This window comes from Pygoscelis adeliae, unplaced genomic scaffold, assembly GCF_000699105.1.
Source record: "Pygoscelis adeliae isolate BGI_AS28 unplaced genomic scaffold, ASM69910v1 Scaffold98, whole genome shotgun sequence".
Taxonomy (NCBI): Eukaryota; Metazoa; Chordata; class Aves; order Sphenisciformes; family Spheniscidae; genus Pygoscelis; species Pygoscelis adeliae.
In genome coordinates, this window is record NW_008825547.1 from 6,527,741 (window position 1) to 6,553,461 (window position 25,721).

The window sequence follows — 25,721 nt, forward strand, 5'->3', positions numbered from 1 at the left end:
TTGAATAACACATGTAAAACCGGGTATTGCTCTGGTTGCATCAGATCTCTAATGAGGAGCTCTCAAAACTGGTGGTGGTCTAAATTTTTCATGCAAGTGGGTGATCATATTACTGCCTCCCTGGTCACCCTTGCTGTTCCAGGAGCAGCAGCAATTCAACAGTTGCCGTGATGGATTTGGGTACAGTGAGAGGGCAGGCTGAGTAATCTCCATTTTAGCTGGTACTGATTTTACTTCATGAACTAGGCAGCAGGGGGTGCCCTGAATTGGGTAAACATAGGAGAGCAGGATTATTTTCAGGTAGATACTTTTTCTACAGAGATGACCTCTTTTCTAGTCTCCTTGAAAAGCCAGAGACTGCCATTCTCTCCTGACAGCTTCAAGTGTGACTACAACACCTGACAGTGCTTCCATAAACAACTGTAGTATTGCAGAGATGGGGAAAAATAAACATGGGCAATGAAGATTTTTCACTTCCTTGTAGCAGTTAGGTTGTGCACAGGTAAAATTAAATAGCAGTTTGAACTATAAAGAGTAAAAATAGTTAATATCTCCCAAGGGAAATGGGGGATTATTTTTTCTCCCCATTCTCAGAAGCCAAAAGTTGTATAATCTGAAAAACCTGACATTCCATATTGAGGGTTTATTGTAAGGTAGTAAAACCAGATTTTATATCTCGTTTATTCCTACAACTTCTGATGTGCTTCCAAAAATGGTATTAAGGCAGCAGCTGAGGAAATTTTATGAGATAATGAAGCAGAACAGTTACTGAAAGCCATCTGCTCAGTTGTTTACAAACTTGCTTCAATACTTCAGAGGCAGTGGTAGAGTACGTGTCTAAACTTCACAAGCTGCACTAGGTAGAACTAAATGAAATGCGCCGGGGCTGGGCTGAGCTGGGTCCCTCTCTGTGCAGTGTAAGCGGTTGCCAGGCAGGCCTGTTGGAAGCCAGCAGAAAGCACCACACAGAGGTGATTATGTGCCACCATCTGTCACGCTTCAAGCCTACCATACAGCATGGCTAATCAGCCTTGGCAGGATGATGGATGAACAGCAGCAGCTGCCAAAAGCCACTGTTGGCAAACAGTCCTGAAGTTAAGAACTTTTTCCCCCCTCTGCCTTCCTCTCCAGGGTCCTGCTGCGTGTCCGCATGCTCTACTATCTACGACAAGAAGTTATAGGGGACCAAGCAGACAAGATCTTAGAGGGTGCTGACTCAAGGTTAGTGCAAGTGCAGGTTTATTTTTTGCTTTATGACGCTGACTTTTATAAAGTACACGTACTATAATAATGCAGCGATTAAAGGTTGTCACACTTTATTTATCTCTTAAATGTCTATTCTCAGGCAGCCTTATTATTTTATCAAGCACCGTGGGTAATTTTCTTGGGGCAGGGAACAATGTGGGAAATGACAGAAGCTGATTTTCAGTTCTGCTAATATTGAAGGATTATTCTATCTCAATTTTAAAAATATTTTAAAAATATAGTAAGACCTTAAATGAATCAGATTTGGACAACCATTGTCATTCCACTCCCAAAATAGCCTAATTTTGTTTTTTTTTGTTGTGGGGTGGGGTTTTTGGGGGTTTGGGGAGAGGTTTAACAATCCTAATTATTTTTCCAGGTATTTCAATTTCTGTGTTGGGTTTTGGGTGTTGTGTCTGTCCCTCCGTCCCCTCCCCCCCCAAATCCATATTTACAGAATAGTGTGAACCACTTGTTTGTTGGTTTTTTTTTTTTAAACATCTTTGTCTAGTAATACCTTTGAGAATGTAAATAATGCTGTCTTTACAGTGAAGTAGATGTATGGATACCTGAGCCATTCCATGCTGAAGTTCCTGCAGACTGGTGGGATAAGGAGGCGGATAAATCCCTTTTAATTGGAGTATTCAAACATGGTAAGTGATGTCTCACTCTGAACAAAACTCAGTTGAAAAGCTTTCTGTGTGTAGGACTGTTCAGTCATAATATTAACAAGTATTGTTCCAAAGAACTGTTGGCTTGTATGTCTCCTTTTTTTCTTGCCTGCATTAAAAACCTAATATGAGCTGTAAATATCAGATGCTGTTTTTAAATGTTTGCAGAACATTTGAGAAGAAAACATTACTTTCTTGGCTGTAAATAAAACAAAACCATATTTGTTTAAATAATAGCCAAATAGTAAGATAGATCTCCATAAACTTTGCTTCCAGCACTGCTTCACTTGCTAACTCTGCCAACCAGTGTCAAAGTGGACGGTGGGCTTAACCTCTGCTATTAATCTGTACAAGTGCCTCCTGGGCTTTGTTCCAAGCAATATTTCACAAATGTCAGTGTTGAGAACTCCCGGCTCCCTTGAGTGGGATGCAGCCTTGTTAACTTTGAAAGGCTGGGGATGCAGAGCTGGCATGATATATACAGTGAGCGATTCCTGATTATAATCCCAATTCTCTGGAGGTCGCAGAGGTATTCTCAGCAGCCCAGCCTGACTAAAGGGGAGAATGATGGCTTATAAAACCTTTCATGATTACAGTTTGGCTTGAGGCTCTACAGCAGTTAGGAGCAGTGTGTTGTAGTACAAATCCTAATTGAATTGTGCTGTTCTGCCTATGTACAGCAGCTCTGTTTTGTGGGCTCAGCTGAGGCAAGTCTAGTCTAAAAATCATTTTCCTGCAGTGCACTGTTGGGATCTGCCATTTTCCATCTAGTCAACTCGGGCAGTAAAAAAGCAAACAGCAGTTTGAAAACCATAGAGGGAGCAGTGTCATCTTACTGACATGCATCATCCTAAACCTAATAAGACAGGTTCGTTGGCCTTACGTATAACCCATGTATACAGCGTTTTTGCAGCCTACATTGAGGGTTCCAGCAGGGCTGGAGCTATAGAAAATGCATGTGTGTGTGTGTTTCCACTCGCATCTGCATGTTTCCAGTAGGGAGTGTTGAATGTGGAGAACCACTGTGAAAGTCACATAGGAAACTTAAAGAAGTTTTTCACTTGTGAAAGATTTTTATTTTACCTTATAAAGACATTAAATCAAATGCTTTCTTTGGTATCTACTATTTGTTAATGTTATTGATGTGAAAATGTTTCTGTGCTGATGGAATTTACCAATATGAAAAATTTCATGACATGAATGAAATGGTTGTTTCCAGCACGGTGACAGCTCCTTTGTTTTATTTAAAAATAAATAAATGAATCCAGGAAATTGTAATTCTGCTGCCTAAACCTATTCTATTCACAGCTGGTCATAGCTTTTAAAAAAAAATTTCTCTCCCACTCTGCGTGCAGGTTATGAGAAGTACAATTCTATGAGAGCTGATCCAGCACTGTGCTTTCTGGAACGGGTTGGCATGCCTGATGCAAAGGCCATAGCTGCTGAACAGAGAGGGACAGACATGTTAGCAGATGGCGGTGATGGGTAAGGAGGACATGAAAAAATTAATAAACTTTATCAGTATTGTATATGTTGGCATGAGTTCATATGTCATATTTTGCTTACATCTCACCTGAGGACCTGAAGTGATCATATGATGTAAAAAGTACATAGAATTGTTTACACAGTTGAGCATGAAATATAAATGTGTAACTTGGTACGCCATACTGATGGCTTCTGTCCAGAAAATCTGCCCCCTCTCAAAAACGATATATTTCTTGAAAACATATCTTTTAAATATTTTATAGCGGTGAATTTGACAGAGAGGATGAAGATCCAGAATATAAGCCAACCAGAACTCCTTTCAAGGATGAAATTGATGTAAGAACTTCAACTTTCTGTAATTACAGATATATATAACTGATTATCCATGTTTATCTTAATGTGCAGTTCTTAAATTTGAGAGCTACCAGATAAACACACCTTACAAAGATTGTTTGCTGCTGTGTTTGAGAGATGACATATTTTTCTCCTGAAATGATAGCATATGGTCAAAACTGAAAACTAAAATAACTTCTGTCTTCTCCCCAAGGAATTTGCAAACTCGCCTCCAGAAGACAAAGAGGAGTCCATAGAAATACACCCAAGTAAGACTATAGCAAAGAAATTAAAAAGGCAAAAATGGACCATTTAGTGAAAGGTGGACTGTTTATATTACCACATGAGGGATAGGTTGTGTTTTGGGAAGACACCACAGTAAACTTTTTACTGCCAATTCTCTTCATGCTTCACCTCTTTCAAAACAATTATTTACTGACTTTGAACAATCCACATTATGGCTTTCTGGGTTTCTATTTACCTAGTAGAAATTGTGATGATAGAGACCGGATGTTTCATAATGCAGCCATTGATGTTTTTGCCGAGATAATCTTGGAAGTTACAGATATGTTCTTTCCTCAGTATGGAGGAAAAATGCCAAGTTTAAGTGAGAATAATAAAGTGGGAAATCATAAGCATAGGTGTTTCCTCAGAGGCAGAATGATCTTAGTAGTGTATTTAAAGATGCATTGCATTAATTTAAATACTTACAGTATTCATAATATGTTTGCATTCATTACATTGAATAATAACGCTTGATGGTTATCTCTAAATGTTTCACAAGCATTTGAGTTCTTAGAGTTGGATGGTTTGATTCTATTTTTTTTATTTCCTGCCAATGTAGTTATCCTGTTTCTAATTTGTTATGCACCAATGTTAATGAGGCATATGTTCTTATCAGATAAAACAGGAATTCAGTTCTAGCCATAGAAACTTTGAAATGTTTAGTGGTGATTTTGCAGTGCACAAATACTTCTCCATTCTCTAGACAAGCACAGTGAAAGCAATGCTGAGTTAGGCCAACTCTACTGGCCCAACACTTCAACCCTGACTACCCGTCTGCGTCGCCTCATTACTGCCTATCAGCGCAGCTATAAAAGGCAACAAATGAGGCAAGAGGCACTAATGAAGACTGACCGCAGGAGACGTCGGCCTCGGGAAGAAGTGAGGGCACTAGAAGCAGAAAGGGAAGCTATAATAACTGAAAAACGACAAAAGTGAGTTTCTTAGTGATATCTTTCTTTAAATCTCATTTGAGCTCCTGTGTCACCAGTACTGCCCTTCTGTTTTGAAAGAATAAACTAAGGGGGTTTTGGGGTATCCAAACTATGTTTGGACTCTTGTTTATTCAGTGGCCTCACTTCTCTTGCTTCTTCCTTGACTAGATGGACAAGAAGAGAAGAAGCTGATTTTTATCGTGTGGTGTCTACTTTTGGAATTATTTTTGATCCTGTAAAACATCAATTCGACTGGAATCAATTCAGAGCGTTTGCCAGGCTTGATAAAAAGTCCGACGAAAGCTTGGAAAAGTATTTTAATGGCTTTGTGAATATGTGTAGACGAGTGTGCCGAATGCCAGTCAAACCGGATGATGGTAAGTTTTAGCTGGCTGTAGGATTCAACATGACTGTTACGAGACAGTGGGACTATTGAAACTTCGTGCCCAGGTGTAATGATTTTGAAATGGGTGTACAATTAATCCGTGTTAAACAACACAAATCGTTGTCATTGCAGAACCACCTGATCTTTCCACTATGATTGAGCCGATCACAGAAGAGCGTGCTTCTAGAACTTTATATCGCATAGAACTGTTGCGGAAAATCCGTGAACAGGTTCTCCATCACCCGCAGTTGGGGGAGAGGCTAAAACTTTGCCAACCAAGCTTGGACCTGCCAGAGTGGTGGGAGTGTGGTAAACATGACAAAGACTTACTGGTTGGTGCTGCTAAACATGGAGTCAGTAGGACAGATTACCACATTCTGAATGATCCTGAACTCTCTTTTCTTGAGGCTCACAAAAACTTTGCTCAAAACAGAGGGACAGGTAATGCAAATATTGTCTCTTCTGTAAACCCTCTGGGTGCTGGCTGCAGTCAAACACCATCTATTGTCCTATCCACACCAGTACAAGAAGAAAAGACTACAGAACAAACGGAGTCTAAAGTTGAAGGGTCTGAAAATCCAGCAGCCAAAGAAAAGTCTGATATCAAAGAGGAGACAGATATTACAGATAAGGACACTAAACCGGACTGTGATGCTGAGGCTGAGCCTGGCTCTGTTAAATGTGAATTGAAAGACATAGAAATGAGTACAGATGTAGACCCAAAATCTATTTCTGAGAAAGGTTCAGAAGAAGACGAAGAGGAGAAACTGGATGATGATGATAAATCAGAAGAATCCTCCCAACCTGAAGGTAACGTGTTGGTCACATGAATTCCATGTGCTTAGCATGAGCACCACAGCTGTTGTAACTTGTGCCAGCTGGTAAGTGGCACACATGGAGCCATTATGGAGCTCGGGATGGGCTACATGTAGCAGTTTCTCTGCCCTTCCGCATATCAGGTGGCTAGATAAGCTTTCATAAAAACCATCCAGCATCAGCAGCATATTCCCCCACAAGGGGATGGTTTCCAAGATAGCTTACTGAGCCAAAAAGCACGGTCTCTGTGCCAAATGCAGAAGGCTAAGGCTCTGCTGTAGTAATTACTGAACAAAAGCCCGAGTTAGAAATGTTGCGTCAAGCCTGGTTGTCTTAATCTATCTAGTTGGGTTGACATTGGGTGGTTGGGAACTTTTGTAGTTAATGCCTGGTCATGGTTGTTATTTAGCAGGAGCAGTTTCTCAGGGTAAGAATTTTGATGAAGAAAGCAACGCGTCTATGAGTACCGCAAGGGATGAAACACGTGATGGATTCTACATGGAAGATGGGGATCCCTCTGTGGTTCAGCTGCTTCATGAGAGAACGTTTGCCTTCTCTTTCTGGCCTAAGGTTGGTTAGACGTAGAATGGCATGTGTCTTTTTCAATACAGATAAAATATGGGAAATGTGTTTGCAAAATAACAGAGAGCTCTGTACAATTCTGCACTTCTAGAGGGCAAAGGACTTTTTTCTATGAATGATTTGTGGAATAGCATTTTATGCTTCAGTTTCATACAAATTAGCAGAGGAAATGAAAGGAATCACTTTACTGTAAATAGTGTCATTTAGTAAAACAACAAACCTACTGACAGACCATGAGTTCTTACAGGCTCCGTAACTGTATGTCAGCAGAATCACACCTCGCACCTTTTGATGGAAGCAAACTTACGATTTTGAATTACGGATTTTGTCTGCAGAGCAATCTGCAGTGTTAAGAGCAGAGATTTTGTAAGATCACCTTTTTTATTTTGGGGTGAGGAGACTGTAGAGAAGAGTATTGGTGACCTACATGATCTAAGCCATTATGTAATGTTGACAGATGTAATTGTATTAAGGAATCCTGCAAACATAAGCAGCAGTTTTAGATAGGATAAGGTTATATCTTATTTTGGTAACAATGCAGAAAATTATCTAATATAAAATGTTTTTAAAAATATGAAACCGTAACCTCATAATAAATCCATCCATAATTTAGTACTCTCCTTTGCAGTAAGGGGAGAGAGAGAAATAAAGTAGTAATAGTCTTAAGCTTACTAATCACCAGGGCCATCTGGTTTGGGATGGGGGGGGGCAGGACGGGGGGACCTTGCTCTTAATAGGCTTATTCCTGGGGAAAGCAAGTAGTCTGCTGCAGCTGCTGAGATTTGCTAGTGGCTTTTGCACTGTTTTGCTGTTCAGGAAGCTAACTGATGCTCATATTCCCTAACCAGCAGTATTTCTCATAGTTGTGAGGTTTCTACTACTTCAGGCAGGCTAGCATAGAATGTGCTTGAATACCAAAATGGAAAAAATGAAATGATACTCATCTTATTTGCTTTCAGCATGTATTTTGGAAACATACACTAAAATCTTATTCCAGTCATAGTGTAAAAGTAAACCAAAAAATCCTTCATCTGTATAGGTTCAGCATAAGTAGACTAATAAACATAATTAGAGATTTTTAGTGTACACGCTTCAGTGAAATTTGAAGTGATAATGGGCGTGGAATGAAAATTGACATTCATTAGATGTCCCTAGGTTGGTGCCCGTTTCATAATGTTGAACTTTATTAATAGTGACGCTAATGAGGATCCACTTCCTAGGACAGAATTGGAGATCCAGCCTCTTGGATCTCAAGAACTGCAGCTTTAAGATATTGATTGCAGATGTTTTGATTTTCCCATCCTAACTGTTGATTTTGCTAACTACTGAGGTTTTGCAGTGTAAAACAATAGTGAGTTTCTGTTAAATTTGTCAGTTAGTACATTGTCATATGGAAAACTTGGTCTGTCTTCCTCCTTCCCCCCAATATAAATGCAGCTTTTAAATTCTAGCGATGTTTTATTCTACAAAATTGTCTGTGTATTAGCTTCTTGTAAGGCTTATCGGTTTATCCTGACCTGCAAGAATAGTTGTTTTTGAATGTATTTCTTAAGCTTTGGAAGCTGGACTGTGTCGTTATACTCACTTGAGTTTAAAAGGCGACTTTCACACTGAAGGTTCATTACGGACTTTTCCTTTATGCAGGACCGAGTAATGATCAACCGATTAGACAACATCTGTGAAGCAGTGCTGAAAGGGAAGTGGCCAGTAAATAGGCGCCAGATGTTTGATTTCCAGGGGCTCATACCTGGGTATACTCCAACAGCTGTGGACAGCCCTCTACAAAAAAGGAGCTTTGCAGAGCTCTCCATGGTTGGTCAAGCCAGCGTCAGTGGCAGTGAAGATATCACTGCTTCTCCTCAGTTATCGAAGGCAAGGCTGCATCTTTCTCTTTCTTACATAAAACATTTTATCTTGCATGTGCTTCTTTTGCATGATAGAAAAAAAACCAAAAAATAGCATTTCTTTAAATAAAATAGGAAAAATAACAAAGTGTTTCTTTGAATAAAATCAAGGCTTTGTTTTCAGTTACATGTTTGGACTTTTATTTTAAATTCAGCATAGAAAACGGAGCTTTGCTAATGTTTGGAAATGCTCATTTTTCATTAGGAAGATGCACTCAATTTATCGGTTCCACGTCAGAGGAGGAGGAGACGAAGAAAGATTGAAATTGAGGCTGAGAGAGCTGCCAAGAGGAGAAATCTTATGGAAATGGTTGCCCAGTTACGTGAGTCTCAGGTGGTCTCAGAAAATGGACAAGAAAAGGTTGTAGATTTATCAAAGGCCTCACGAGAGGCAACAAGTTCTACCTCAAATTTTTCATCTGTTACTTCAAAGTTTATCTTGCCTAATGTCTCCACACCCGTGTCTGATGCCTTTAAAACTCAAATGGAGCTGCTGCAAGCAGGTCTTTCACGCACACCCACAAGGCATCTACTAAATGGCTCTTTAATAGATGGAGAACCACCCATGAAGAGGAGGAGAGGAAGGAGGAAAAATGTAGAAGGGCTTGATCTGTTATTTATGAGCAACAAACGGACATCATTGACTGTAGTAAGACAGCAACCTTTTTGTCTCATATTTGTTCTTCTGTGTCTAGTACTTTCTGAATGTGAGTTTAAAGTGATGTTATACTCTCCCTAATAGTAATGTACAGTTTTTATCCAACCAGCTTTTTCTGTGTGTTTAGAGCTGTTATTTCTTTTTGACCCAGACAAAATGGTGTTCATATCAAGTTTTTACTCTAGCAAATTGTGGCCGAGTTTTAAGTAGCTTGTACTTTTAAAAAGACTTTTTTTTTTTACAAAACATAATATATTTATAACAATATACATTTTGAGGCTTAATTATGTTTTTCTTACTGTGTAGAAAAGGGAAGGTCTTGGGGGCCATTAACTGGAAATGCCCGAAAACTGCTCTGTCTTCAGCTGTATGTTCTTTAATGTTCAAGGATGCTAAATTTACAAAATTCCCTAATGTAACAGTATTGCTTTACATAGTATGAATATTTAAACCCCATTAACTCTTGCGTATGCAAAATCTCCTTGCGCATTTAGCTTCAGTCCCTGAAATAATTTCTCCCAGGTAACTTTTCCCTTGAAGTGAGAATTAATACAGGTGTTAATATTTTCAGGAGGATGCAGAAGTGACCAAAGCTTTTGAAGAAGATATGGAAGCCCTACCAGCAAGGAACATTCCATCTCCTGGTCAACTCGACCCAGACACTCGCATCCCTGTAATCAATCTAGAGGATGGGACCAGGCTGGTGGGAGAGGACGCTCCTAAAAACAAGGATTTAGTTGAATGGCTTAAATTGCATCCTACTTACACTGTAGATATGCCAAGTTATGTACCAGTAAGTATGTGATTCTAAAAGCATTGCTGTATTCTGTTAACACAGAAGTTAGTTTTACAGACGTCAAAATGAATTTCTTCACATTGGGCGTAGTCATTGGATTTTGTAACTGTTGGTTTTCAGTAGAGGTTTTCTCTTTAGCCACACTTAATATAGTATCTAAACACCCAAGTGGCACTGGGGTATATGGGTTGCTTTTCCTTTCTTAATATTTGTATATAACAATGTGTTAAAACAGTGTTGGTGTCAAGTTCTGCAGAATTTCTTCATCTGATAAGAAAAATTTTTTTCTGAGATAATCTGAGCGTAAAGTAATTGGCCCCTTCTTAAAATTGTTGTGAGAAGGGGTTCCGTGATTGCTGATTTTCGCCAAGAAAATGAAAAACTAAAAAGCAATACATTTCTCTTCTTTCCAGAAGAGTGCAGATGTGCTGTTTTCCCCATTTCAGAAGCCGAAACAAAAACGACACAGATGTCGAAACCCTAATAAACTGGATATAAACACCTTGACAGGAGAAGAAAGGGTACCTGTTGTAAATAAGCGAAATGGAAAGAAGGTAAAAATGAAGTTAGTTCAGTGGAGGTCTTTAATAACGTCTTTGCATGTGGAAAGCAGGTTTTCTACTCCAAGCTTCTTTTTAAAAGTTTAATAATTTGGCACCGGCGGTTACTCTTACTGGAACGTACCACCCAGTTCCTTTAATTCCTTCTTTGCTCTTCTGATATGTTCATATTAATCACTTGAGTAAATAACTCTTACTTTTTGAAACTATATAGCACATTTTTTCCTTATATCAGATATGTATTTCATTGCTAGCCCTGCCTAAGCTGTAGCATTTTACTATATTTTTTCAAAATGTGATCTTCTCAATTCTAGTATCATTAGCTGGTTTCCATGCAGTTTTCCACAGTCTGAACTGAAAGTCTTTACTGCCATCCTTCAGACATGAAAGTGCACAGACAGAAAATGTCCATATAAATAGTTGTTTGTTTTGGGGTTTTTTAAAGTATTAACCTTGTCTTTTGCATTAGATGGGTGGAGCTATGGCCCCTCCAATGAAGGACTTGCCAAGGTGGCTGGAAGAAAATCCTGAATTTGCTGTTGCTCCAGATTGGACTGACATTGTAAAACAGTCTGTAAGTGAAACTCTCATTCCATGCTTCACTGCAGATTATAGCACGGAAAAGTTGAAGGCTGTGTAAATTGATTATTAAGTCTTTATCTCATAGCTGGTTTTGAGCTGAGGAGATTGTAGTGTCTGGGTGGGAGTTACCCAGCTGGGGGGGGGTGGGGGGATGGTGATAGGAGGCTGCTGCAGAATGGGATTGAAGTACACTCGAAAAATCAGCTACAGTAAGGCAGCCTTCAGCATTTGTTTTGCATTATTTTTTTCTTATAAGCAACAATCCTGAATAAACACAGGTACTCATACATTAGGAACTATTAAGAAAATATTTGTCATATTCATAACAAAAATAGAGTTCATCATCTTGGTAACAGGTAGCATGAAAGGATTAGGTTTTCTGCCTTTTCTTTTACAGCAGTTGTTTGACAATAAAGGGTACAATTCTGCAAATACTCATTTTAATAAAATACTACTGTACTGAAGTTCGGTATGAAGTACAAAGGTATAAATTCGTAACTGCAGTATATCAGGGTGTGTTTTTTTAACGAAGCTACAGAGTTTCAGCATTTGTTGTTTTACTGTTGTGTTTAAATGTAAAAAATCTGTGATGCTGCTTTCTTCAGTTTTTCTTACATGTTCTACTGCCATTCACTTCAGTAGCTAGCTAGTCATGATTTGCCAGGATTGAAAAACAAACCACTTTTGGAGTATGTTGAAATCCCTTCTGTTTCTTCCATCCTCATCGGTTAACTGCTGAAAGCTATAAAAGCTAATCAAGAATAAAGCTTGTTTTTTTGCATCCCCTTTTCAGGGTTTTGTTCCAGAGTCCATGTTTGACCGTCTTCTCACTGGACCTGTTGTGAGGGAGGAAGGAGCAAGCAGAAGAGGAAGAAGGCCAAAAAGTGAAATTGCCAAAGCAGCTGCAGCAGCTGCTGCTGTAGCATCAACTTCGGGAATCAACCCACTACTAATGAACAGTCTGTTTGCTGGAATGGACTTCACAAGCCTCCAGAACCTACAGAACCTGCAGTCTCTCCAGCTCGCAGGCCTCATGGGCTTCCCGCCAGGGCTAGCAACAGCTGCTGCCGCAGGGGGGGACGCTAAAAATCCGGCTGCCATGTTGCCTCTGATGTTGCCAGGGATGGCAGGATTGCCCAATATGTTTGGACTAGGCGGATTGTTGAATAACCCGATAACGGCTACTACTGGAAATGCCACTACTGCTTCCGGTCAAGGAGAGACTGAGGATGGCGCTTCAAAAGCTGAAGAGAAGAAAAATGAGAATGAAGAGGAGAACAAAGACTCTGAGAAAAGCACAGACACTGTTTCTGCTACTGACTCTGCGAATGGATCTGTCAGTGCTGCTACTGCGGCGACTACCGCCACTGCCACCACTACCACCACCACCAACACTGGATTGCCCACAAACCCTCTGGCCTTCAATCCTTTCCTGCTGTCTACCATGGCTCCTGGCCTCTTCTATCCATCTATGTTTCTACCTCCAGGACTGGGAGGATTGACTCTGCCCGGTTTCCCAGCACTCGCAGGACTTCAGAACGCAGTGGGCTCCAGCGAAGAGAAGGCTACTGACAAAACTGAAGGAACTGCCTTTAAAGATGAAGAAAATCTCGAAGGCAGTGATGCAGAGGAGAGCCTTGATAAAACTGCAGATTCCTCCGTTTTAGAAGATGAAATAGCACAGGGTGAAGAATTAGACTCACTTGATGGGGGGGAAGAAATAGAAAACAATGAAAATGATGAATAACCAGTACCAGTTACAGTTAAAGTGTTTTAAACTTTTGACAAGTGGTAGTCCTACTGTTTACACTCACAGTTAATGTCCATACTTAGTTTTTATAAGCTGTTCTGTAACATAGTGTAGCAAAAAAAAAAGTTCAAGTCATGTTATACAGATGTGTCAAAAGGTATCTTGGTCATTAAGTATTGTGCAGTGCATTATTTATTATCCCTAGGAGAGATGAAATTTGAGAGGTGATCATGTCTTTTTAAGGAAATTGACATAATGCTCTGCTTTTTTTTTTCTTTTGGTACCATTGGTATTATGAATTAAGCAGCAATTTGTAATCAAGTGGCACTAATAGAAGGAAGTGCTGCTTAAAGGAAGGATGAAGTTATATATTTAATTTTTTTTATTTTTATTTTTTTTTGCTGTGAAGGTCAAGATGAAATTTACCATACATATCGTACTCGCGCTTCATTTTGACTGTATGGGAGTTCACCCGCTCACATGCGCGCACACACCCACACACACACTCTCTCTCTGACAATCTTCATGATAGTGTGAATGTCTCTGTCTTGAGACACAGCAATAATAAGGCAGCTGTTGAATGTGAAGAGTACCTTTTGGAAATTAACCCGTGGAGAAGGTTCTTACAGGATAAAGCTACAGTTTAATCGTCTCGTGATCTTGTAATGCACTGGTATAAACAAAAAGAAAAAAATCAGGTACCTTTTTTAAATTAAAGGACTTTGTTACTTTAGCCACAAAGCTAAACAGCATTACCTCAACTCTAAACTAGCCTTGAAGTTTACAGACATGACTTTGTAAATGTATTGTTTTTCTTTGTTGTGATGTCTTTTTATTTTTTTTTTCTTTGGAAACTGCTATCATGTAAGATAAGATGTAAATTGCTGCCAACTGTAGTAATGATGCTTTTAATAAAAGTGACCCATGATATGCAGAGATGTAATTATAGAATGTAGTGTTTAGGGACATCACAACTGGTGTTCGCTTTCTGTATTTGCATTGTGGCTTTTTTATAGCATTTTTCTGCTATATTCTTTATAGATTAGTGGCTGTAAATGCTGAACTGATTGTCTTCAAGGGACTAGGCAGGAAGAGAAACCTTGAATTACCTTCATATTTTCCACTCTAAGTAACTCTACAGAAATGCACACTAAAAACCCTACTTTACTCCTTCAAAGGGGCATGAGAGACTGAGAATACTTTAAAATGTGTTCAGCATGTGATAATGTGGTACACTAAAGAACAAAAGGGCAAAAGAAAAATGAGGCTTTAATAGGCACAATATCTAGGTCATTTATCCTTGGTTAATGGGTAGAAAAACACAATGCTGTAGTGACAGCAAGGGATACAAAGGCTCTGTGGTATCCTGTAGACCAGAGCTTGTGATGCCAGAAACCACTGTGTCAAACAACCTACATGAAACTAAAACTGACCCACTTTTCATAAAACCTGGTGTCTCTTCTGGAGAGCTACCGATTTGTACCCTTTTGTGACCTTTTGATATTCGAGATAATGTACCATTTGAGAACTTCTGTTTTCACAGTGTTGTCACCTTGACACATGCACACGCACACACCCATCTCGAGAGTGAGGATAAAAGGTTAGATTTTCAGTGGAGTACATGAAAAATTAGCTATTTGAGTAGCCAGCTGTGGGTGGACCCCCGCCTCAGGACTAATATTACCTGTGCTTTTGGAATGCTGGAGAGCTGCAAACCTCGCTCTCATGTCCACTGTGAATTTGGACGAGAGCTCAAATGGACAAGTATTGCAAGGCCAAAATTCAGTCCTGAGGGGGACGTATGAAAAGGGGTGAACTTGGCCTGAAAAGAACGTTTCATGAGCGATGAAAGTAGATGAGAAATGAAGGCTTAGGAAGTGAATTTTGTGTGAATGAATCACAGGCACGCACTGTTGAAATGAATAGATGTCAGGATGTCTTGTAGTGCCACTTAAATAGATCATACGGAGTTAATGAAGGTCAGGAAGGATTCTTCCCGCCATGTACATCGCTGAACAGTTGACGAGGTGTGTTATTCCTGCCTCTTTCTAAAACATCACACATAGAAGTGAGAGGCTGAAAGCCAAGCGACATTAACTTGATCAGGTGTGTTACTCTGTTGAACTCGTTTGAGCTGTATTTAAGTTGTTTAAATGCCTTGTGTCTTATTTTTTCGCCTACCTATAGAATTCCCACTGTAAAAGTTGGTAGGTGCTTCACGTTGTGTGTAGTCCACATACTGGTACCAAATAGCCTTTTTTTTTTTTTTTAAATTCAGTTTTCCAATTCCCAGCAAAGATTTACACAGACTAATGATATCCCTTGGGAGGGCCCTTTTTAATTGGCAAGACTAGAAATTATATTGTTAAATGCCACACTAACCCCCTTTCTTCTCCTAGCCCACTTCCTCTGTCGAAATGAGGGGGAAATTCTGGTAACCGCCTATTTCTGCCTATAGGTTTTTGGCACGGAAACATCCAAGTAATGGTGTAGGGTGTCCAAGGGACAAATAATTGACTCGTACCCGTATATTATGAGCGTTTCTCCATAACAGTATTACTCATCTGCCTTTCCTAATCAAAAAAAAAAAAACCAACCAAACGAAACTGGCAAACTGTTGCAACAGAACACGTGCCATGGTAATCGGGGAGCCTCCATACTCTGAATGTGCTTTCCAAACAGCCTTGCTTCCTACAGGCCAAACACACTGCTCACCTGTTGAAAAGAAGGTGACATTCGATTTTTGGAAGGGATATGGGCCCCTGGTATGAAAAATGAAGTGGGGGGATTGCCATCTAATGTCCAAGAAATGTATTACATGAAAATATGAAGGTTTTTCTTTGATCTGACACAGAGTTTTTACATGTTAATTATTGCAAAGATTCTTACGGAGTTTTAAAGTGTGTCTAAATGAATAAAAGCTTACGTGAGTAAGATGTTTAGATCAGATACTATTCTGCACTTGATTCACATCTGGAGCACCCTTTTTGTCTGTCTCGATGAGAAGCCGCCCTTTGCCACCAACCATGGACCTCCTAATGGTCGCAGAAATGTTAATGGGGGTATCGAGGAGTACAAGTGACTTTTTTTTGTTGTTGTTGCTTTCAAGAAGAAAGTATCTGTGTCAAAGGACAGCCATGGTCTGCATGCTAACAGCCTTTTCTGTGTGCGTGGTGTGCAGTCCTGCCAAGAGAAACAACAACAACAACAACAAAAAATCTGCTCAGGCTATTAAAGACGAATTTTTTTTAAGAACTTGCAAAGGGGAGTCTTACGGACTTACTTTGCAAACCTGGACTGTAAAGGAGAACTGGTTCAAGTACAAGTGTTGAAAACTCTCACTGATGAAATAGCGGACGAACCCCTAAACTAGTCCCAAGTTATCTTCTGTCAGCTTCCATCTCTTGTTTCATATCAATGTCAAAGTGTACTGCTCATTGGAATAACACACTTCTTCAGTTGAGGACCTTTGCCATTTACTGCAGCAAAATAAGTGCTTTTTCATTTGAGGGAGGCTTAAGATTTGGGGGGGGCGGGGGGTAATCGATTGTATTTCTAGTGTTAAGCTTCCCATTGAATTTCGTATTGCATACAAAACTGCTTGGGACGTTTAGCACTCCAGTTGCTCTGCACCATAGGTTTCAGCTACCTCTGAATCCTTAACGTCAGGGCTGGGGGTCCGGTAATGTCGGGGCATCTGAGGGCTCTCGGTCCTTCCTGCTGCCTCCAATCTCTTCCCTGGGTGCCTGAAGGGTGCCAGCCTGTGAACGTTTTCTGACTCCGCTCAATGGGAGAGCGCGCTGGCTGCAGGTTTTGCTGCGTGTGCTGTATAAATAACCTGTTTGTACCCCTCTGTGGCGTCAAGTGATGATGCCTTGGAGGGACCTGAAGTTGGCTTCTTACATAGAGAGATGATGTTTCAGGCATCCATTCTAATCGCTAGCTTGAGTCAGCTGCTCTGAGGAAAATACGTGAAGGAAATGAAATTTTAAGGATTGACAGTTGCTGTGATCAAAGCTTGATGGGAGTTTTGGAAGCAATCGAAAACCTTTTTCCGAATGTAAGGTGAATGTGCCAGCTCAGTCTGCATGCAGCTTTAGGTAATAGATGTGATGCAAAACAGCAAATATTTAGGATAAATTAACTATAGTGCAAAAATATATTTTCTAAAGGGGGATATGAATGGTTTTGTTTTTCCAGCTTTTATAGATTGCTGTCGGCAGTGGTAAAACCATCAAATCTTAATAGTTTGAGCTATTTGTGTTGCAGTAGCTCAATGCTGGTAGTTTCCAGTCTGTTACTTGTACTCCCTCAGTCTTACCTTAAAAAATTTAGGTATCAGTGATAGCTGCAAGTCAGAGACTTGATTAAATCCTGGTAATTGCAGTCTACGTTACAAACAAAAATCCAACCCACCCATTCGGAAAGTTTGCTCGGAGTATGTAGATGCAGGCATTGTTAGTCGGGGTCTCACTGCAGAAGCTCCTTTTTTCTTTTAGTTTCTACTTCTTCTACGTTAGCCTTATTAACCTAAGGGGCAATATAGAGACGTTGAACCATGGGTTCATCAATCTTTTGGGCAGTTGCACCCATAAACCGAACGGCGGGCAAACTGTAAGCTTTAAAATGTCTAGTAATGGTGTGCTCTGCGGGTGAAGAGCAGTCGGCTCTGATGCCAGAACTTTGGCAGCTCTTCTCTTCTTGGACGGTGCTTTGACCTTGCAGTTTTTGGGAAGTCCCAGGAACCTGTGGGTCTTGCAGGCGTAGGCGTTGGGAGCAGCAGCCGCCTGGCCTGTGGTATCGGTCTCCTCCCACAGGGCTTCTGCTATTGTTGGGCCCAGAGAAGGATTTGCATATCTGTGAGCGCAGAGCTAATGTTCGCTCCCTCCACTCAGAGGCCCTGCAAGGAAACTCCATGATCCTTCCCTTCCCCCCCCCCCCTTTTTTTTTTTTTTCCAAGGGCTAGTAGAAAATAAGAGACGGCCATTGTATTTCACTGCAGCGGCATTGTTCTGCACCAGACAAAGATGGCATATTTCTCCAATCCATAGTTTCTGCTCCTTCAGCCATGGCTGGCTACTGATGAGCAGCTGTGCAGACTCTGAATAGCCTAAGGCATTTCCTAAAACCATTAAAAATATGAATTTTCCCCAAACATGTGCCAAACCCCTCCCAAAAATATGTGGCAGGAGCAGGGATGCAAAGCCTTCGCTCTTTGTCCAGAAAATGTTTTCCTAAAATCAAACTTTCGAGGCATGCCTGCTTTCAGAGAAAGCATATAAGTTCTCTCAAACATACCAGTCGATTCCTTAATGACTAATGTAAGTCCTGTTTAGATGAATATTTTAAAAGAAGAAATGGTTTTTGATGTTTTCTTTAAGGATTTTTGTAAAGAAAAAGAGGTGACCGTGAAAGGTTTAAACTAAGCTATGTGATTTTTGTTTTATGAGCCAGACAGGTGCTCGTAATAAATAGTTGAAGAAAATGTTAAAAATCAGTCCTGTTCCTCATCTGCCATGCATCTGACATTTCCGAAATATCATTTTGGGCTGTCACTGTAAGGACGTGCTTTTTCTTCCCAGTCGTCTTCAAGTTCTTCTCAACCAGACTGGCCATCTTCTGCTGTCTCAGTCTGCAGCAGGCTTGCCATCTGCTATATGGCTAATCAATTCACAAAGGTGCTGCTGGGCAGTGCAGACTCCCTGTCCTCTGCCAATATTTTCTGGAAGTTGTCAAACATAGCTGAATTTGTTCTCAGCTGTCACAATCATCGCATTGATTCCAGCTTGTAGCACTCTAGTGACCAGTGGGGTATGCGCTTTGTTTTGCAAGCAGCATTTGCTCTTTTGTGCCCGTTTGATTAAGCTGGAGCTATTGCTGGAGTCTGGGGGAGCGTGTCTCTCAGGCTGCAGGTAAAAGGTGCCCTTTGACTGTTTTAAGTTGCCTACTCACAAGTTTGAAGGGTGAGCCCATGGGCGAATCGGCAGACCAGGACTCCAGATTCAATTTCTAATTCCGTCTGCTTCCCCGAGGCGGTTGCTTTAATTGCGGTTTCCAATCTTCAGAATGGAGAATGACACTTGCCTTCTTTACAGAGATGTTGTGAGGCTAATGTTAGCAACAATCATGCGGTACTCAAACCACCCTGATTAGGACTGCCTGGGTAAGAGACTTCAGCTCATCCTTGAACATGACAATCTTCATTACATCTTGGGCTGTCGTCATACAGCCCCCCTCAATCAATTGCTGCCACTGTACGATGGCGAACCTGCTACCTCACTGTGAGATGCCAAATCTGTCAGCTTCTCTCTGCTGTCTCCTGCTTCCACGTAAAACCGCATGCCAAGCTTTGGGTCTCGCTTCTCGTTGTCCTGTTGAGTCCTGCTTTGAGGGCAGGGCTACAGCTACTGCTTCCGCCGTGCAACTTGCCACCGCTCCCGCTCGACCTTGGGGCCGCTTTCTGTTTTGACTGTGTAGTGCATCATAAAAATGTGAACATAAATCAGTACACAGACTTCTTCAGGAGGAGGGTTGGTTGTCATTCATGTTTCTTTAATACTCTTTTGGCCATACCTGGATCTGATGGTGAAGTCGGTTCACCTGACTAACGCAGTTACCAAAGTTGCATGGTCAGACGCTGGTTTTAAGTGGCAGGATTCACGTCATTACAACTTCATGTTCTTCTCAAAAGGCTTCTGCTGTACACATTGCTCTGCTGATGGGGCAAATATGAAATTAAGATGGTAGATTGCTGAAGCTTTAGTATACTCCAAGCTAACAGCTGCTCCTTCTCCCTGGTCTTGCAGGAGAGAAAAGCCCTCCTCTATTTCTTCCTTGGCTTTATTTACAGCTGCCTCAATAAGGGAGCTTGTGGATGAATCAGGGACAGGCACAGGGAAGATAATATTCCTGGTTTTTTTCAGCCTTGTCTGCTTTCTGTCAGATAGCAAGAGGTGGTTAGCTCATGTTTCCAGTGTCCACTGGTCTTTTAGCAGAAATTGGTAGTTTTAAAAAGGCCTTAAGTTCAGCTTTCCAAGTACCAGTTCCTACTAAGGAGCACCTTCTGTCATTGGCGCTGTACAACTGCACTAAAAAGGAGCATTCGGGAAAAGAAAAAGACATCTGCTGGCTTTAAACAGTGTTTCACTTGAGCAAGCTTTTTCATTGCCCTATTAGTTTCCCTTGCCACATGAAGAGCTGCCATAATTTCTTACCTACTGTATATTTATATTTAATCCAAAGGAAAAAAAGCAATTTTCTAGCCACGAGAGGCGAGTTCCAAAAGATCTTTCAGTGTGTTTTCAGTACGTGCTGCTAAATACCTCATGTTTGTCAGCTCTTCTTGGCACCCTTTCTACGTAACAGCCTCTAATGAATTTGGATCAGCTTCTCTGCTGATGGCTAGTAGGGATCACGCTATGCAGTAACAGCACTTGAATATGTGTAGCATTTGACTACAAGCATTTCAGAGGTGGATGTTTTTAACCTGGATTTGGAATAGGATTTGCAAAACTGTTTTCATCAGTAGATTTCATTGTATACAAGCTAAAGGATGAGTGGGCTTTCTTGCACACTGTTTAATGAAGTCTTCCTAAAGCAGTTGCAAGTTGGCATGCCAAGAGGATCTTAGCTAAATTGGAACAAATCACACTTCTCTGCCATGTGTTTCATTTATTCCTCATGGAGAGGTAGCTTTTTAGATCTCTTCTTAGGCATCATGCCTGTGGTGACCCAAGCAACGTTTGCATGCAGTGATATCAGGTTTTCTTGCTGAGCCTTTACTGTTTGCACTACAGAAATAATCTGCAAGCGATTGTGGAGCTGGTTTTTATGTTTACCTATCAGAAAAAGTGAAGACAATGGAGAATATGCTGTGAGCAGGCAAAAGCAAATTAAATCCGCACTGATCTCTCTGATGACCAATGTGCAATAGGGTCGCATGCAAACATCTGTGTGTCTGCTGCTTGCAGCAAACAAAAATTGTCACAGGGAAAATCAGAACCAGGAGTTCTGGGAGGAACGTGGAGATTTCTGTGGGAATACTGTGATTTCCCTTCCTGGTTCAAGGTGGCAGTGATGCCCTTCCAGCGCAAGATGAAGACTGAAGGGGTATGTGGCCGATGCAGTAAAGGAGTCCGTGATGGAGTGAGTCCTCCTTGTATTGGTGCGCTTTGTTAATGGAAACTACAGCAAGGGCAGGGAGAGCTTCCCTCATTGACTCTGTTGTCTTGAGGAAAACGCATAGACGGGGCTGGCACAAGAAGGCTCCCCCATCCCATCCTAGGCAGGGTTTCTGATAGAGGAGCCTCAGGAGGGAGGGGAGTCAGAGGTGACAAAAGCCTCTTGTAACCTATCAGAAAAGAATGGTTTCGTCTGCAAGACGATAAATTGCTGGTATGAATCAGTAGCAAAATGCAGGGTCTTTCCCTCATTATTCCCTTCACCTGCCAACAACCGCTCAACCTTGGACATGAGCAGTTAGAGCCTCCCTGCAAAATGTGTGTAGGATGGGAACATGTGGCACAGGCTTCCCGGTGCTCACCAGATTGGTGCTGGGTAGCTTTAAATCACGGAGCACGTTTTTAGCTGGCACGGGCTGTATATATGTACTTGGCTGTTGGGAGGATGGAAAAGGTGAGGACGCCGTCCCGAAGACCAAAACGCCACCAGGTGACCTACTCACTCTGGACTAACTCTCCAAGTTCCTTGAGGTCCTGGCCAGCAGATTTAGTGGTTTTTACAAGCTCATTTTCAAGTTCTGGTTTTATGTTCTGTTTTATGGTATGTTTATTCCCTTTGGTTTTATTACTGGTTTACAGTTGCACAATTCTTGTGTTTGCTAGCACTGAACCTTATGTGAATCTACAGCTATCATCCCCACAGCTAAAAAGCTAACGGCAGCTACTGAAATCCTAGTAGTGATGGATGTAACACCAAGTGTTGCAGAGGAATCTCCAACCGGGAAAAATCCATAATCCTTTTGATATTTTTTGCAAGTTTGAGTCCTGGCCCCCATAGAAATAAAGGCATAAAGCTAAAAATGAAAATCTCACCCTGAAGTACAAGCTGGCCACTCTGAATTTTTTTAGGAATCACATTTGACTCTAAGAAATCAGCCAAGCTATGCACAAGTAATTCAGGAAGATATAAATGGCTACATTATAATGAGCAGACACCTCTTTTAAGCATGATCTATGTTTTTAAGAAAATTCATTACAATAAGTCTTACAATACCAAGCTCTTCAATGAATTTTTCATGTCTGCATACCAAGATATATATAAAATGATCGTAATCATACACCTTTGGGGCAATGCTGAGCACCAGCTGTTTCACTGATGATTTATAGGTTGCCATGTTCAAGGTTAATAATCGGGAGAAACAGGTTACAGTATGCAATGTATTTATGTCAGGTTAGAAGTTCAGTAGTGAGGATATGATGTTAGGATGATATGTGCACTTTTAATTAGCTACATCCCAGCTTTCTGGAAAATCAAATGCAACCGCTTTCCAAAGGTAAAATCTGTGAGAAGTTACCGGTGCTAATTTTTATTTTCCACTCAGTTGAAATTAAACCAGCAAAACATCCTGTTCGTCTTGTCTGAAATCTGCATGCATACTGCCTAAGCGGTCAATTAATAATAAAAATTCAGTGCTAAGGTGGATGGAGATTTTCCCAGGACAGAGCGCGGGATGCTTTAAACTGCAAATGCAGTTGCACTCCGTGCTTTGTGAGCTGCCGTGTTTTGCAGCCCAATCCATAAAGACAAGCCATTATAGCCTCGAAGCAGCAGCGGAGATGCATCGGCCCATGCAGCCACCCCAGCTGTGGGTAGGGGCATCGCTGGTCACCATGGTTGTTCCCTCCCTGGTTCCAGCTACATTCACATGTCCCCCTGCAAGAGGACCATTACAACTGTGTGATTGCCAGGATCTGCTCTTCTGTGCAAGATGTTTACTTTAAACAACAAAAGAGAAAGGCTTGGAGTCAACAATTGTTGCCACCGGCCTTTTTTAAGTTTCTGAATAGTTACCACTTGGTTTAACTAGGGAACCACCTGCAAACCGACAAGCCTAGAGCCCAGCAACACGAAAAAACCTCTGCCTCCACCTCAACAGGGAAATTTTCAGTACTGGAGTTTTCTGACACAACCGAAAGGTGCAAACTTTTCTACTAAGGCCCGGGGAGCTTTAGCCGCTTGCAAACACCAAAGTCCCTAAGCAGGGCCTTGGAGCATTGTCATCGCATTGCATTGCTTTGCAAAATCCTTTGCTGCTTCCCTTCAGCTTTCCTGAGCTCCCTTGAAGCTGAATGCTTGTTCTGAGAAGTTGGCAGCTGTCTCCACACACTGCTGTGATTACATTCACAACAGGGAACTCCAAATAAGATGAGGGAAGGGGCTAATTCATTTCAGAAGGATAGCTTTAAATCTCAGCAGATTCAGCAATAGCAGACTCCTCTTTGGATGAAAACGGTTGATCCATCCCATCTTTGCATTTTCAGCTGAGTTGCCCACCAGACTGGGAGTGATGGGAGGTGTGCTTGTGCCGGGGTATCAGCCCTGGCTCAGGTCAGGCTTCATGCACACAAGTTGTTACGTCCAGCTTCTCCCCCCGGAATGATCTGTGGCTTAGTGGGATTTGAGTCTTGGACCACCATGAGCCCTAGTTAAGGATTTCCTTGGTGTTGAGATGCTATGTGCAGCAACATCCCTCACCCACAGACCCCAACTGCATGCTTTGACTGTTGGATGTCGTGCATTCAAGGCCTGTCTCCACTTCCCGCTGTGCATTGATGTATGCTAAACAACCTGTTGAACTTATAATAACAAATGCAGCCTGCCTTCTAAACAAATGGGAAGAGGCACCCTGGCATAATAAAATCACCAGAGAGAGGGCAAGGAATAGGACACAGATGAGATTTCATTCTCATAAATTGCCTCTCTATTACACTTGGAGTATATTCACAATAGGGAACTCCAAATAAGATGAGAAAAGGGCTAATTCATTTCATGAGGATGGCTTTAAATCTCAGCCTATACCCATACTAGAAAATTAATTATGGCTATGATGAATGAAAGGAGAAGTTATACCAGTAATGAACATCACCATATCCTGCTTTCTTAGCCCAATAAAATTTTCTTTAACTGAGCAGTGGCATTCATAAATGTCAGCAAAGCAAAATATGAAGATAATAGGACATGTTGACCTGGGTGCAGGCAGTGGTGCCTACGGGTATGGGAAAAGCTGTTAGAGCCCTTACATGTTTGTGTGTAATTTTAAAAGGCCAGGCTGTCTTAGGCATTTCACAGAGCAAGTGATCGGGCAGTGGAGAAATAGCCAATAAAAATGGATGATATAAACATTATTATTGAGAGTTGTGGTTGATGGTGGAGGGAGCTGGAATCCCAGGGTGAAAACTTGGCCGTATTGAAGCTAGTAGTAAAACTCACCCCAACTCTGCATTCTGGTCTTACTGCATCCAGGTCCTAAACAAAATAACCTAAATTGTCCTATTAAGTTATTAGACTTAATATAGTATAGTATACCCTGAGTTATTACTGAAGGGCTAGCGTTCAAGCATTTTGTTTCACTACTATGTCAATGTATATTTACCTCTCATTGGCCCGGCAGGCGCCTTTGGAGGTCTAACAAATCCATTGCCCTAAAAGAGGGCTAACCACCCTTCAGGCTCTTCTGGTCATATTTGCTTAAGCTGTTCTTAAAGACCTTGAGAGACAGAGGTCCCACAAACCATTCCATGCTTCACTTGCATTTTAGCTTACTCCCCTTGCCATAGTTTTTGCCTATTCCTGTTACTCCCGTTCTCCGTGAACGTGGAGAACCAACGGATCTGTCTTCCTTTGCTGCAGCATTTTCTAAGTTGGAAATCAGTTACGTGATCCCCCTCAGCCTTTTTGTCTTCAGACTGACGCACGGTTTGCCCAGTCTTTCCCTGCAGGTTGGACCTTCCAGACCACTCCCTTTGGTGAGTCTTAAAGCAGGTCCTGGCACTGGCCACCCTGTCTGGGCTGGGACAGTCCATGCGGCCAGCTTGCTTCACCCGGGGCTTCAGCTCTTCCCCTTCACACCTCTCGGTACCCAGCTTCCCTTTTTTGTCATGGCGCGACATTGGTTCATGCTCAGCTTGCGATCCTCTGTTCCCCCAGAGGTGCTTGGTGATCCCCTGGCTGGTCGTCCCTCCGTGCGTTATTTCTGCATAACTGTAGTGCTGTGCTCCTTCTCATTGGACTGTATGAGCATTTCTCCACTTTGTCATTTCAAATCAAGACCTTTTTAAGCGTGAATGTTGCCATTCAAAATATTTCAAGACTCTCCATGAAGGCATGATCTCTGTTCCCTACTAAATACTGTTTGCATCAGGTCCTGGGAGGCCTCGCAGAATCTGCTTTTAACCATAAGCTAAATCCTTTCGTACAGTTTCCAATCTGATTTTCAGTTGCGTTGAGGAGTTGGAGCTAGAGTGTGCTTCCCCAGTTTACTTAGGAGGATGTTTGGAAGACTCTGTCAAAAGCCTTGCTAACCTCAAGTACATCCACGAAGCCTATTACTTTACCACACAAGGAAATTAATTTGATTTGATGCAATATGTTCTTGACAAACCCGTCTTGGCTGAATCTCATCTCCTTGTTTTCATCCGTGTGCCTACAAATAGTTTTTTTATTTTCCTGGGAAATGAAATTAAGCTGACAGTGGTTTATAATCCCCAGTCCTCCTT

At 41.4% G+C, this 25,721-nt stretch overlaps 1 protein-coding gene across 1 annotated transcript in view; it reads left to right on the forward strand.

The window, feature by feature from the left end:
• The window catches only part of CHD7 (chromodomain helicase DNA binding protein 7), a 91,420-nt gene extending 77,503 nt beyond the window's left edge, over positions 1-13,917 (forward strand). Inside the window, exons 23-37 of the mRNA XM_009332087.1 lie at positions 1,132-1,221; positions 1,795-1,898; positions 3,272-3,401; positions 3,665-3,737; positions 3,949-4,003; positions 4,723-4,951; positions 5,120-5,328; positions 5,469-6,146; positions 6,562-6,722; positions 8,379-8,606; positions 8,844-9,287; positions 9,868-10,089; positions 10,506-10,646; positions 11,122-11,226; positions 12,028-13,917. Coding sequence (XP_009330362.1) covers positions 1,132-1,221; positions 1,795-1,898; positions 3,272-3,401; positions 3,665-3,737; positions 3,949-4,003; positions 4,723-4,951; positions 5,120-5,328; positions 5,469-6,146; positions 6,562-6,722; positions 8,379-8,606; positions 8,844-9,287; positions 9,868-10,089; positions 10,506-10,646; positions 11,122-11,226; positions 12,028-12,981 — 3,823 coding nt within the window. The 3' untranslated portion in view covers positions 12,982-13,917. The remainder of the gene's footprint in view (positions 1-1,131; positions 1,222-1,794; positions 1,899-3,271; positions 3,402-3,664; positions 3,738-3,948; positions 4,004-4,722; positions 4,952-5,119; positions 5,329-5,468; positions 6,147-6,561; positions 6,723-8,378; positions 8,607-8,843; positions 9,288-9,867; positions 10,090-10,505; positions 10,647-11,121; positions 11,227-12,027) is intronic.
• The last annotated feature ends 11,804 nt before the right edge of the window (positions 13,918-25,721 follow it).